Source organism: Natrix helvetica (assembly GCF_964273705.1).
Source record: "Natrix helvetica genome assembly, chromosome: 5".
Taxonomy (NCBI): Eukaryota; Metazoa; Chordata; class Lepidosauria; order Squamata; family Natricidae; genus Natrix; species Natrix helvetica.
In genome coordinates this window covers 54,032,425-54,046,992 of record NC_138551.1, presented here as the reverse complement: position 1 = coordinate 54,046,992, position 14,568 = coordinate 54,032,425, and the positions used below count along the sequence as shown (strand labels likewise).

The 14,568-nt window shown below is 44.0% G+C and overlaps 1 protein-coding gene across 1 annotated transcript in view; it reads right to left on the bottom strand.

The window, feature by feature from the left end:
- Positions 1-14,568, bottom strand: part of SORCS3 (sortilin related VPS10 domain containing receptor 3) — a 541,760-nt gene that overhangs the window by 42,052 nt on the left and 485,140 nt on the right. Inside the window, exon 18 of the mRNA XM_081954063.1 lies at positions 10,840-11,011. Coding sequence (XP_081810189.1) covers positions 10,840-11,011 — 172 coding nt within the window. The remainder of the gene's footprint in view (positions 1-10,839; positions 11,012-14,568) is intronic.

Here is a 14,568-nt window from a genome sequence, read left to right as displayed (position 1 = left end):
TCCCCAAATTCCTCTGCTCTACCCTGTAAGGGTGTCTCCCGCGCCCCCTGAGATAAAAGGGAGCGGGTCACCCGAAACAGGGCGGCAGGGTGGTTATCCGCGGACGCAATAAGGGCAGCACAATGTCTACGTTTGGCCGCTCTTATTGCCACAAGGTAAGTCCGCAAATAGGCTCTTACCTGTGTTCGGTCAGATTCGGAGCGTGAGGACCTCCACCTGCTCTCTAGACGTCTCCTGTGGCGCTTCATCACCCTAAGCTCCTCAGTAAACCAAGGAGCCCGGGTGGGTCGATGCCGCAGGAGAGGTCGCAAAGGCGCAACCCGGTCCAAGGCCCCAGCCGTCGCCCTATTCCAGGCAGTCACTAGGTCCTCGGAGCGGGCACGGGACAAGGCTACAGGTATTGGCCCAAGCTCCGTCTGGAATCTATCCGATTCCATCAGGTGCCTGGGGCGGTACCAGTTTATAGGGTCTGGTTCCGCCTCCTCGCGGTGGGGGATAGCGCCAGGGAAGTCCAGCCGGAGGGATGAGTGGTCTGACCATGACAGGGGCGTGATGACTAAATCCCCTATTCCCAGATCACTCGTCCACTGTTCAGATACAAAAATGAGGTCCAGTGTGTGGCCCCCTTCGTGAGTGGGGCCCTGCACTAATTGGGTCAGGTCCATGGCCGTCATGGAAGCCATGAACTCCCGAGCCACCTCAGAAGCCGCTCCCGTTGACGGGATATATATTTTCCCTATACTTAAATATATTAATGAGCTGTGGTGGCGCAGTGGTTAGAGTGCAGTACTGCAGGCTACTTCCTCTGACTGCCGTCTGCCTACATTTTGACAGTTCAAATTTCACCAGGCTCAAGGTTGACTCAGCCTTCCATCCTTCCGAGTAAAATGATCACCTAGATTATTGGGGACAATATGTGGACTGTGTAAACTGTTTAGAGAGGGCTGTAAAGCACTGTGAAGCAGTATATAAGTCTAAATGCTAAATGCTATGCTAATGGCTAGATATGCATGAAAATAAATTCTCAAGTAGTATAGTGTATTGTATACAGTAATTCCAAGTTATAGATAAGATATGAATCTTTAAAAAATGTATTTCTTAGGCACTAATTAGTAATTTTATAATAGTAGTAATATTACTACTAGTAGTAGTATGCCTGGATGCCTGGAGATTCTCAGGCATCCAGATTATGGTTGTTCCAAAGGTGCTTTTTTCAAAAGGCAACTAGACTTTCTGGTTTTTCTTTAAATATGGTTTGCTTCTCATCCAAGAAGCATCCAAGTCTACATTTTGGAGAGAGAGAACTGCTAGTTTGAAAGAAGAGTTAAAGAAGCCATCTATGTCAAAATTAAACACACCTCTCTAAACTGTGGGGGAGGGATATGACATCAACTATCTCCAGTCTACAACACAGTCCTTTCAACAGTTTCAAGAAGGCTCCACATCCATTGATCTGCTCAGGGGACCCTAATGATGCAGGTAACCCTCCAGCTGGCTTCAACAACTCACGAAAATTGCAAATGACCAGCTGTTTGCAAGGAGTATAAATCCTTCCATTGCCCACCATTCAGTCTGAACTGAAGAAGCTTCTTGGATGAAAAATTAAATGTCTTTAAAGAAAAACCAGAAAGTCCAGTTGCCCCTCGAAAAAGCATCTTTGGGACTAATAGCACAAATAGTAATACAACTAGCACGAGGGAAGGAAATTCCAACTGAGCTGTTGGATTCCAACTGTTAAAATAAAATTTCTTTTCTTTCCAGGAGATCCTCCTATGAGGGATTTATATTAAGTTATATACCAGTTATACTAAGTAAGTTATACATTCTGCAAACTCCAGACTCTTGCAGAATGAAATCTGTACTATATCCATGCTTCATTTTCTCATCAATTTCTAGAATAGAAGTGCAAAGACAAATATACTATTCCCTTTCTATAGCAGAATGCACACGTTATGAAAATTGGTAGAAGGATTTTCTTCATAAATTTTTCAACTACCCTACTACTCTATATTTGACACTACAAGTTCTTCCTCCCTAAAATAATCCATGTTTTTTTTTCAAACATGTGAGTTACCAAAACAACAACAAAAACTCCAGCCAGAAATATGGATATAGGCCATAATGAGAAAATAGTGGCTTGGTTGTCAGCTAAACAAAAAAAAATGAGGCTAGAGATGAGCAGCAGGACTTGAAAGCAAAGATTGGTTTCAATATCCCAGTTTCATAATTTCACGTCTTTATTGCAAAATATCAACATGACTTCAATATAAAGGAAAAGAGTTAAATTTTGCCATACTTCTGCTGGCATCAGGTAATCATCTTGGTTTTTCTATCAAAGTGTAATCTCTGGCAAGCAGAGGAAAGGCCTTTAATTTGTCAGTAATCTAGAGACTGGTTTTAAATGATTGGATTTATTGGGTCTAAATATATAACAGGGATGAAAAACTAAGAGAAAGTAACAAGACAATTTATTCTCTAATGGAAGAGATGTGTTGGAGCACATTGCTTGTCAAAAGTTCTAACGGTGACAGGACTAATTAGCCTAGGGTTCTGCCTTTCTTTAATAAGGGTAATCCTCTACTTGCAGCTGCTATTTGAATCCCAGTTTAGGCTTGGTTTTAGGATAAAGAACTAGGAGAAAGCTGGAACTTTGAAATTATCCAACAAGTTGAACAGATGCACAAGTCTATTACTCTTCCGAAGAAATGCCAAGAACAGCCTAAGCATCTTAATAATTAATAATAATAATAATTTGAATTTATTAGCCGCTCCCTTTCAAGACAGGACTCGGGGCGGCGTACAATGGAGCATATAGAACATAAAACATGTGTACAAACACATAAACATACATATATACAAAGACACACATGCACGGAGGAGGTAACAAATTACAACATTTAGACAGTTAAAAATCACCATTAAAATACCCCAATTGTAAGAAACCCAATGTACAATTAAAATTTAAAATTTAAAAAGACAGTCAGGAGGAGTAAGAAAAATTACGGTTGAGCCAGGCCAGATAATTGAAAGAGGTGGGTCTTCAGCTGTACACGGAAGGAGCGGAGATCGGAAGTAATCCTGATGTCACGGGGGAGGTCATTCCACAGGGCTGGCCCATCACAGAGAAGGCTCTGCTCCTGGGTGTCGCCCCCCGACACTGTTTGGCGGACAGCACCCAGAGAAGTCCCTCTCTGTGTGAGCGAATTGGTCGTAGGGATGTGTGGGGCAGGATGCGATCCTGCATGTAACTAAGTGCCATGAAGCGCTTTAAAGATCATAATCAAAACCTTGAAACGCACTCGGTAGACCACAGGAAGCCAGTGCAGCTCGCGCAGGAGAGGTGTTACAGGGGAGTATCTAGTCCTCCCCATAATCACCCGCGCGGCCGCGTTCTGGACCAACTGTAGTCTCCGAGTGCATCTCAAGGGAAGCCCCATGTAGAGAGCATTGCAGTAGTCCAGGCGAGACGTCACTAGCACATGGGTGACTGTGTGTAGGGCATCCCGGTCCAATAAGGGGCGCAATTGGCGCATCAGGCGAACCTGATGGAACGCCCCCCTTGCCACGGCTGTTACATGGTCATCCATGGACAGCCGGGCATCTAGGAGGACGCCCAAATTGCGCACCTGTTCCATGGGGGCTAGTTGCACGCCCCCGATGGCCAGAGATGGAAGCAACTGGTTGAACCGGGAGGCCGGAAGCCACAGCCACTCCGTCTTGGCAGGGTTGAGTTTTAGTCGGTTGCCATCCATCCAGACCCGTACGGCCTCCAAACACCAGGACATCATTTCGACGGCTTCATTGGGGTGGTTCGGGGTGGAAATGTATAGCTGAGTATCATCAGCATACAGATGATATCCCACCCCAAAACCACGGATGATCTCGCCCAGCGGTTTCATGTATGTGTTGAACAGGAGAGGCGAGAGCACCGATTCCTGTGGCACTCCACATGTGAGTGGCCTCCGGGTCGATCTCTGCTCCCCTGCCAACACACGTTGCGTCCGGTCAGAGAGGTAGGAGCCAAACCACCGTAAAACGGTGCCCCTGACTCCCAGCCCCTCTAGCCGGTGCAACAGGATACCATGGTCGATGGTATCGAACGCCGCCGAGAGATCTAATAGGACCAGGATAGAGGAACAACCCCTATCTCTGGCCCTCCAGAGATCATCAACCAATGCGACCAAGGCCGTCTCCGTGCTGTGCCCGGGTCAGAAGCCGGACTGGCGTGGGTCTAGATAATCATTTTCCTCCAGGTGACGTGGGAACTGCTGTGCCACCACACTCTCTACAACCTTCGCTAAAAAAGGAAGGTTGGAGACTGGACGATAATTGACTAGGTCCGTTGGGTCCAGGGAAGGCTTCTTGAGCAGGGGCCTCACCACCGCCTCTTTCAAGGCGGCCGGTAGAAACCCCTCACCCAACGAGGCGTTCACTAGGCCCAGGAGCCAGTCGCGCGTATCCTCCCAGGATGCCAGTACAAGCCAGGAGGGACACGGGTCCAATAAACATGTGGTGGGTCGCAGACGTCCACGCAACCTGTCCAAATCCTCGATGGCAACCGAGTCAAACTCCTCCCAAAGCGGTCCCTCAAGACTCGCCACGGGCGTCTCTACTGGACCACTGAAAGGGGCCCATCCCATCCGGATTTGAGCGACTTTGTCCTGTAGATATTTCCCAAACTCCTCTGCTCTGCCCTGTAAAGGGGCTTCCCGCGGTCTCTCAAACAAGAGGGAGCGAGTCACCCGAAACAGGGCGGCAGGGCGGTTATCTGCGGATGCAATAAGAGCGGCGCAATGTTGACGTTTGGCCGCTCTTAATGCCACAAGGTACGTCCTTAAATAGGCTCGTGCCTGCGCTCGGTCAAATTCAGAACGGGAGGATCTCCAACAACTCTCTAGGCGTCTCTTGTGGCGTTTCATCACCCTTAGCTCCTCGGTAAACCAAGGGGCCAGGGTGGTTCGTCGCCGCAGGAGAGGCCGCAAAGGCGCCAACCGGTCTAGGGCCCCGGTAGTCGCACTATTCCATGCGTCTACCAGGTCCTCCACTCGGGGGCGGGTCAGGTCCACAGGAGGTGGCCCAAGCTCCGTCTGGAACCTATCTGGTTCCATCAGGCGCTTGGGGCAGAACCATCTAATACCTTCCGGTTCCGCCTCCTCGCGGCGGGGGGTAGCACCAGGGAAGTCAAGCCGGAGAAGTGAGTGATCCGACCATGACAGGGGAATAATGGCTGGATCCCCTATTCCCAGATCACTCATCCACTGGCCAGAGACAAAGACAAGGTCCAGCGTGTGGCCTCCCTCGTGAGTAGGGCCCTGAATTAACTGGGTCAGGTCCATGGCTGTCATGGAAGCCATGAACTCCCGAACCCCCTCAGACGCTTCTCCCATCGACGGCAGATTAAAATCCCCCATCACTAAAAGTTTGGGGGTCTCAACCGCCACCGATGAGATCAGCTCAAGGAGTTCAGGCAGGGCCGCTGATGTATAGCGAGGAGCCAGGTATACTATCAGCAGGCCCAACTGCCTCCCTGGGCCCCATCTCATGACAAGGGACTCACACCCGGATGTCTGTGGCACGGTGAACTCTCTCGGCTCTAAGTCTTCCCGGATAATCACTGCTACCCCGCCGCCCCTTCCCTGGGCCCGAGGCTGGTGAAATGCTCGATAACCTGGCGGGCACATTTCCACGAGGGGTAAACCTCCCTTGTGGCCCAACCAGGTCTCGGTTATTCCTGCGAGGTCCGGCTCCCCCTCCAAAATTAGATCGTGAATGAGGGGGGCCTTATTAACAACGGACCTCGCGTTGCATAACAGCAGTCTCAGGCCTTGGGTCTGTAGATCCTGACCACCTAGTATGCAGGGGTTGGTACAAACGACCGGGAATGACCAAAAACCCCGGTCTCCCAACCGACTACGCGCTCTTAATCTGTCCTCGCACCTGCCCCTCCCCACGACCGTTGGTATCAAAGAGCCCTGCACAGGAATGCTATCTTCCCTCTCCTCCCCCACTCCGCTCCCTCCTCCTTCGACCACACCAAGGTGCCTGGCTCTCCCATCCCTCCTGTCTTGTCCCCCCCCCATCCCTGTAACCCCTTACAATTTTTAAAAAACAATTAATTAAAAAACCCCTCAACGAGCACTTCCTCCACCTCTCTGGGTTAATGAACCCGTCCTCAAGGTGGGCCCTCGAAAGGGCTGGAGGCCATAACTGCAAGAGGGGGGACTCTCGTAGCTGTAGCAGGTCTAGCCTCGTGTATAACATAATTGGACAGGGCCAAGTTCATCAAGTGGGTGCTGTAGATGATAATATGCATCAGCAGCCGCAATTCCCACTAAGGGGATGGTCCTGGCAAGAGGATAGTCCAGGCAAGGGGATAGGCTGATGAAAATAGTCCGCATCAGAATGGAAATGATGGTTGATGGAAATAAGATAAAATAGCCAGTTGATGGATAAAAGATTGCAGCTAAGAAATAGTTCGTAATAGATGGTAGGTCATAATAGGCGGTAGGGCGAATAGCCCATAGTAAGTAGGTGGTAAATGAGTGGGGGGGTAGTGGTGAGTACAGCAAAGCACTGGGTCTGACCTTCTGCATGGGCCTCTGATGTTCCAAGCCTCCATTCCATGGCCTGCCATGGTTGTGAATGGTCCTCCGTCCATTTGGCAATCCACATTCGTTGTTATTGGGCCCGGGAGGGCTCCATCGGCCTCCCTGCGGCCTCCCTGCAGCCCTTCCACCGTTCTTTCCGTTCTCTACTTCCTCCGGCGCCTCAGGCCTCACTCTCCTTCCCTTCTTCCCTTCGGCGCCTCGGATCTCACGGGCCTCCCTCGGGCCTTGCACTCCTTCCCAGGGCCCTCTCGCCGGTCTAAAGCACAATCGCCGGCTAGCTTGGAGCTCAGCGATCCATAGATTTATAGTTTGGGCTGCTCGGCTCTCCTGGGTTGCCACCATCTTTTTAAGTATCCCTAGCCAAAATCCGCCCAGTCACACAGTCACACAGACCCCCGCCGCCGTCCTCCACCTCCTCCAGCCTTCTCTGCCCTCTCCACTCAAGTCTTTACCGCTGCGCTGCTCCGCTGGCGCTGGCGCTCCGTTTCTCTGCCGCTCCGACTCAAAAAACGCCAGCCGCCATGCTGGCTTAAAACGCCAGCCGCCTTGCCGCGCTGACTGGCGCGCTATCTTCCTCCTGTCCGGCTACCCGGCCGACCCAATGGGCCAGCTTGGAGCCGGGCAGGGTGCCAGGATCTTCGGCGCCCGAAATCCCCGACCCTCAAGGTGGAAATGAGGGTCGGCAGCATCCCGCCCGTCAAAGAGCCCTCCGCATCTAGCGGAGCTCAGAAGCAGTCCTCCATTCCCTCCGGAAGCTCCTCCTCCTCCTCCAGCCATCTTTACCTTATCTAATCTAGAAACACTGAATATGGGGGTCTTCCAAATATTGCTGAAATACAAATTCAAAAACCCCAAGTCCACATGGGTAGTGATAAGGTTGAAGAATTATCAGAGTTCTGGAAAAGCATAAGTCTAAGGTACCTTATCATTGCTGCATAATAACAGGCAAAGGTGATTTCTTCATAGCCCTAACAGAAACTAACCACTACTTTTTCAGCCCAGCATGAATGATGGTGTTTCCTTCGATGAAATTCTGAGAAAGATCAAAGGATCCTAAAGAAGTGTCCCACTACTCTTTGCTTATCTTTTTAAATCAGAAGTTTTAAACAAATCTCCTAGAAATTAAATGAAATGCCTCTCTTCAATCAAGGATCAGTAAATCAAGAATTATGTTCTTGGCAATAGATTATTTTTTAAGTAATATCCAGGCAGATCATTGTGAATTGTTATTAATTTAAAATTGAGAAGGTTCTAATAACATACAATTTTTCTGTGGCATTTTTGTGTTTAAACACAAAATAATTGTGGCCTCATATCTAAATAGTGACAAAACTTACTTCATCTTTTTACTAGCTTTTTCCGCATTGCAGTGATCTCCTAATCCCTTTCTTTAACTATGTTTCCAGTATATAAAATAGTAAAATGTGTATCATTCACCACACATGCTATGTCAGCTGTCCCAGGTTTATGAATATAAATTGCAATGGAAATGAAGTGGAGACATTTCAAATGGATAACTATCACAATTCTCTGGGTATATTCAACAGACCCCTATTTTAGATGGTGTAGGTCATATAAAATATCAATTGGGAATGTGATAATGTATGCCAAAAAGTCTGGAAACTGAATAGAGTTGAAACCAGATAGCTAGTACATGAGAAAGCTGCATTACGTACAAGGCACAATGGAAAATCAAAAGCATAGCAGCCCTGTGTAATAAATAAGCACCTTTGTGCTTCCTATAAGTGTAAACCCAATGATGTAGACATTCAATATTGGAGCCAAGTGTTTAATTATTCACAAGCATTTTCCCCATGTACCTGCACAGCTTTAATAAGCAATTCATAAAACATAAAAATGATGATTTATCCATATGAATATAAAATCTATTATTTCTATATATTAAAGAGAAATGGCTATGTATTATAAAAACTACTTTACAGTAATTTTCCATTTAGACATTTATGAGATTAGTCAATATATACTCATTTTCAGAGCTAGGCTTCAAGAGTTGCAAACTTACAAACCTGGTATAATTTCATAGGTGTTTTAGTTACAGATACAATGCTGAAAGGTATTGGAGCTTATTATATGTGTCTGAATAGTTGATTTGCTTCTTCCCACTTCCATGCTAATATTCAACTTTTACCCATAACTTCCACACATACCCAACAAAGGCATAATTACATTAGCTAATGTGCCACAACTTTTGACTCATGCTTGTTTCTAGGGTTTAATAAGACAAGGTGACATTTCAATTTGTCTGGAGTTTTCAGAATTATTTATGACAGGATGCTTCCTGCATAAACCTGAGGTCAATCAACACGCACATGAATGTAATAATAATAGCAAAACCAAAACCTAGTGCCTCAATAAATGTTATTCAATATCGATAGACCTCAGCTTACACCCAATCATTTAATAAGCATTCTAATTTATGGAGACACTGAATAAAGGAAATTAAGACCAGTCCTCAGAGCTTCCTATGATCACATGATCACCATCCAAGTGCTTAGCACCAGGTTCACATTACATCCTAGCCTCTGGCAGTAACATGACCATGGCTTCCATGATGTTCTCTATGGCTTCCTGCAGTCAATGGGGAAGCCAGCTGTAAGTTGAATGTCACACCCATGCTTAACAACAGCAACAAGGAATATCAGAATGATGTCAGTAAGTGGAGGAGTCATGTGACATTACATTTTATTACTGTGGTGCTTAGCAATGGCAATTTTGATTCCAATTGCTGTCATAATTTGAGGACTATCCATACAACCAACAATACAGTCCCAAGATTCTCTATCCCCTGTTTGGGGGGGGGGACCCAGCTCTTCATGGCTTTCTAAGGGTTAAACTAAAGGGCTGGAGGGTTACAAAGTCCCAGGAACAAAAGTGTTTCCTAGGTCCTGCTAGATGATAACATTTGAGAGAATGAACCTGGAACATGCCTCCTTATCTGACTAGATGGAACAGGCAGATACCCACAGGGAATGGCACTCTGGCAAATAATAGCAGGTTTGCTGCTGGAACAAATAGCAATGAATGTCCATGAGGTAGGCGTAAGAGATGTGTCAATCCAGACTTTCTGCAAGCCAAATTTCTAATCCCAATTGCCATTTTCTTTGCCTTACAAATCATACAGAAGCACTCTCTTTACTGAATAGTTTGTTTCTAAAATTAAAGCAGACAGTTGACAAGATCAGTGAGGCAGAAGTCAACTTCAATCTTCTAATAGCTGAGTTCACTTTTACAAGAAAATAAACACAAACAAAACCCTTTTTAAAATAAAACAAGCAAATGAACAAGCAGCAGAGTGCAATAATCAGTGCAGTACACAGGGAAGCAGGCACTGATTTGATAGGAAACACCAAATTTGAGAAAATAAGGCCATTTCCTCCCTGGTGACGTTGCTCTATACCCATCAGCTATCATTAAGACAAAATAAATTATATCATCACTGTTGTAAATTCAGCATATGATGACTGCAGAAGATGCTCTAAGTTATGGAGGGAAATGACTAACCAATCTTAAAGCCATTCATGGTACGCCTATCCCAGCAAAGAGCAGTAAAAGCAACTGAAGCCGTATTCATTTTTCTTTTACTCTGCAGAGTTTCCCCAGACACAATCCCACGACTCAGCTTTCTATCCATCCTTCTTCATTTTTTTGTTTGCATCACCTGCAGTGTTATTGCTTTTTTGTGTTTTGTTCATTATATGTGAAAGTCTGTTCAGGATCTTTAATAAACAGCTACTGGCTTTCTAATTTGTACATTGCATCTGCTCTTTTCTGAATTCCTACTTAGAAGCATTCATACAAAGTTTTGTACCATAGATGGATATAGAGAGGAAACGTTACATTGATAAAATAGCTGCTGCTGACATAATCTTAATTTAAATTAGAAGTAATATTTTGAACTTTCAAATCAGCAGTTCTATTGCAAGCAGCACTAAGAGAGGTCATTTGATTTGTATAACCATTCCAACTTCTAGATTTTATTTTGCTGCTTTCTTTTCTATATGCAGTATATCCACCCACCCACCTCAATTGTATTACCAATAAACATCTACACATTTATAAAACACAGAAAAGGGTCATCCATTAAAACCTGTATTTTTATAGTTAGTTTGATCCTTGGGCAATTAAAAATGTTTTCAAAATCAGAAGAATTCTTGAACTAGAACAATTATTTTACTGGATAAGTCATTACTAATATTTGGCATTAGCTTACCTCTTCCATAAGAATTATGAAGGTAGTGTTGTAGCCTTGTTCTGTAACCAACTTGCCAGTGGATGTGAGAATATGTAACCCACGGGGAGCTTTGCCTGGACACTGTTCAGGCTTGGCTGCATATTTTTCTTGCAAACCATCTGTGCAGTTATTAGAAACAATCCTCCGATATCTGTGGAATGTTATAATTTCATATTATAAAATTCACAAATCTCAAGTTTCATAATTCAGCTGAAGAAATAGAAAGGAAACCTATATGATTTGCAAGCATCCATATCAAACATCTGAAAAATAACTTCAGGTACTATTCAAGTAGAAAATTCATTAAGCTGCAGTTCATTGCACATTTACATATTTTCATATCCCTTATTCCCTTGCCATGAGGTCATCTCACCATATCTTTAGCGAGGTGTTACTTTTACATTACTGTATTTTAAAAGAAAAAGAAAAAAAGGGAGAAAAATGAGCTTTTATTTCAATAAGTTCTAACAAAAGTTTTCCTGACACTAGTGCAGTGATGGCGAACCTATGGCATGTGTGCCACAGCTGGCACGCGGAGCCATTTGTCAGGGCACGCGAGGTGCTGGTTTGTTAGCTGGCTAGCGCGCATGCGCGCGCTGGCCAGCTGAGTTCACCTTTTTAAAAGCCATTTTTCGCCCTCCCTAGGTTCCAGAGGCTTTATAGGAGCCTGGGGAGGGCGAAGAGAGCCTCCCCCGCCCACCCAGAGGGCCTCCGGAGGCTTCAGGGACCGTCCGGAGGCTTCCCTGATGCCTTCGGAGTGCTTAAAATGACCCTATAAAGGGTCTAAGCATTAAACGACTCCTATAAAGCCTCTGGAGCCTGGGGAGGGCGAAAAAAGCATGTAGAAATGGGGGGGTCGTGCGTTGTGCGCGCATGCGCACTGGGGGGGTGTCACGCATTGCATTATGGGTGCGGCACACCCGCACATGACCCCCCTGCGCTCCCCCCATTTGTGGCACACGAGTCAAAAAAGGTTCGCCATCGCTGCACTAGTGTGTCTCTATTTGAGCTAACTCAGTACTCCATGACATCACGTTGGCCATATGACTGTCGAAATGTCTTCAGACAACCTTGGCTTAATGGCTTTGAAATGAAGGTGAGGACCACCCACTATAGCCAGCAACAACTAGCAGTGTAAAATCCACAGGGATTCCTTTACCCTTTGTTTTAGTCCATTTGAACGAAATCTGGGACAAATATGCATCTATTTTATATTGCATCTCCATGCGGTTGCCCTCATCTTGACCCTAACCATGGTAAAACAGATGTAACTTATTCTTAGGTTAGCTGGTATTAAAAGAGTATTTTCCCTTTCAGCCAACAACATCCAATGTTATGCTTCACCAATCGTAATGCTAAAAGCAAAATCAAATGATGAGTGGAATCATAAAGGCATTTATTGGCTATTTGAGATTGATGCAGGTATATGCCTACAGTCTGGTTCCTGATTTTCCATCTGTACCGTCTTTTTGCTTATATCTGAACACAGAAGTTCTGTGTGGATGGCTCTGGATTTCTATAAAGCAGACAAATTAAGGAGATGGGGGGATTCATAACATGGGGATTCCTTTTGTGTTCCATTGACAGTCCTGTTCTAACTATGTGAAACAGGTTCCTGCTACAAGCTCATATCTACTCACTATATGAATAATGGATGTCAACATTTTACATCCTCGGTGGAATGGTGAAAGCCATCAGCAGCCAGAAAATTTAATAAGTGGTCTATCAGTATTGGGCAATAACGCCGGTCTGCTCATTTGCAGTAAAGCACTCAGTAAAGCAATAAGTGTTTAAGATTTATGGCCCATTGGAAATTTAGCACAAAGCTGCAATTGCATAACAGTTGAGCCACAGTATGAATCTGCTCCTCTATGCCCCCTGAACAGAATACAAGAGGAAGTTGGCATATGGAGAGGAGGGGCTAATGTTGTGATGATACGGATGTGCAGTCTTGATGCTTCAATACTGCAGCCAATACTTTTGCTGCTAGGTGGTCCAATTGAACCTAAACCATCCTGCAGAGATGGTGAACAGGAAGAATATGTCTTGCTGATCTCAGAGACATCGCAAAGTCCCTGATGGATCCAAGAGAAATTCTTCAAGCTGGTGACAAAAAATCTAGCCATTAGGCTGATGAAGTCGGGGCGGCTCCAAAACAGAAGGATACAGAAAGAGAAAGTGTTTCCAGTTGGTGAGGATATTTTGCCGTTTTAAAAGAGACTGCCTATAAAAAACTTAAAGTTAATTTAAATTTGAGAACAGAAGAAATAAGTGACGGAATTAAGCTTTGAATGGTTTTGGACAGTGGGTTATCTTACTTTTCAAATGCTATGTTCATGGATGGAATTTATGCAAGCCTTTTAAAATGAATGGATTAAGTTTTCTTCTTCTATTTTTTTTTTCTTTTATTATTATTCTTTGTAACCTATGGTCTAAAATTCTCCTTCTTCACTACTGTGGGTATTTTTTCTCCCTTTCTTCTCTAACTCATTCAAGAATTTGACTTTTTTAAAACTTGGAATATAAAAGAGTTACAAAAGGAAACAAAGAAAATTGTAACAACAGAGGGAAAGAAAAACACTTCTACTCAGAGGCTGGAGGTTTGTGTATTGGAAACAAAACACTCTTACTTTCCTCACTGATTATTCTGGCTTGGCACTTCAAGGTCTCACCATTTGTTTATAGAGAGTGATAAGAAGAAAAGCATACAGATGTTCCTTTGAAGTATATCTTTAACCAGAGAAAAGTGAAAGTAAGACATTATGAATTTATGCTTAATCTTGTAAAAACCTAACAAGCCAGAGCAGCAGTGTTTGTCAGCTGGAGATAATGGCACAACTTCAACAGCAGAAAGAAATTTTAAGCCTGCAAAAGATATTGTTAGAAATTCAGAAATTATTAAATACATTGAGAGAACGGAGAAGAAATTGGAAAACCTAGAGCATCTAACAGTAAAATATGATGAAGAAATTGGAGATGTTTATCAAGTGGAAAAAGTGGAGGTTAGAGTCCTAAAAACTGAAGAGGAAAATGACCATAAAGAAATTAAATCCGTTGATATCTATGGTGATTGGTTTGTGTCTGGAAATGGAAAGAGTGGGACACTGAAAGAGGGATTAAATGGAGGGGAACTCTACCCAGATGGCAAGATACAGAAGAAGAAAAAACAAAAGAATTTATGAATTTAAAGAGACAAATTGATAAAAGGAAACAGAAGAAGGGCATCAAAATTACATTAACAAGCAATAAGTTTCTAAGAGGAGTCCATACAAATTTGATTAAGGAGATGGTTAGAGGACTGATACCACAAATGGCAGAAGACATGGGACTGTTTTTCTACTGGAAAGATACAGGTTGATAGATGGAAGTGCATAATTTAAAACTAGTTAAACTTAGTGAAATTTAGTGACAATAAATATAGTCAAATAAACAACTGATAATGATAATGATATATACATATGCATTGTTACCGTATGATAAGTAATAATTTTATATGAATATTTGAATGGTACCCATGAAAGGAAGATTAGAAATATTTTTGGTTATATATAAAAGCTAATAAAAAAGAACTAAGTTAAATTTAGTTTTGATTATTAGGGGGAGGGAAAATATTATGATACAGGATACAGTCAAATAAAGGAGGGATAATGATAACAATGTATATATAGGTATGGGTACAACATAAAGAAACTGGATGTAAATTGTAAA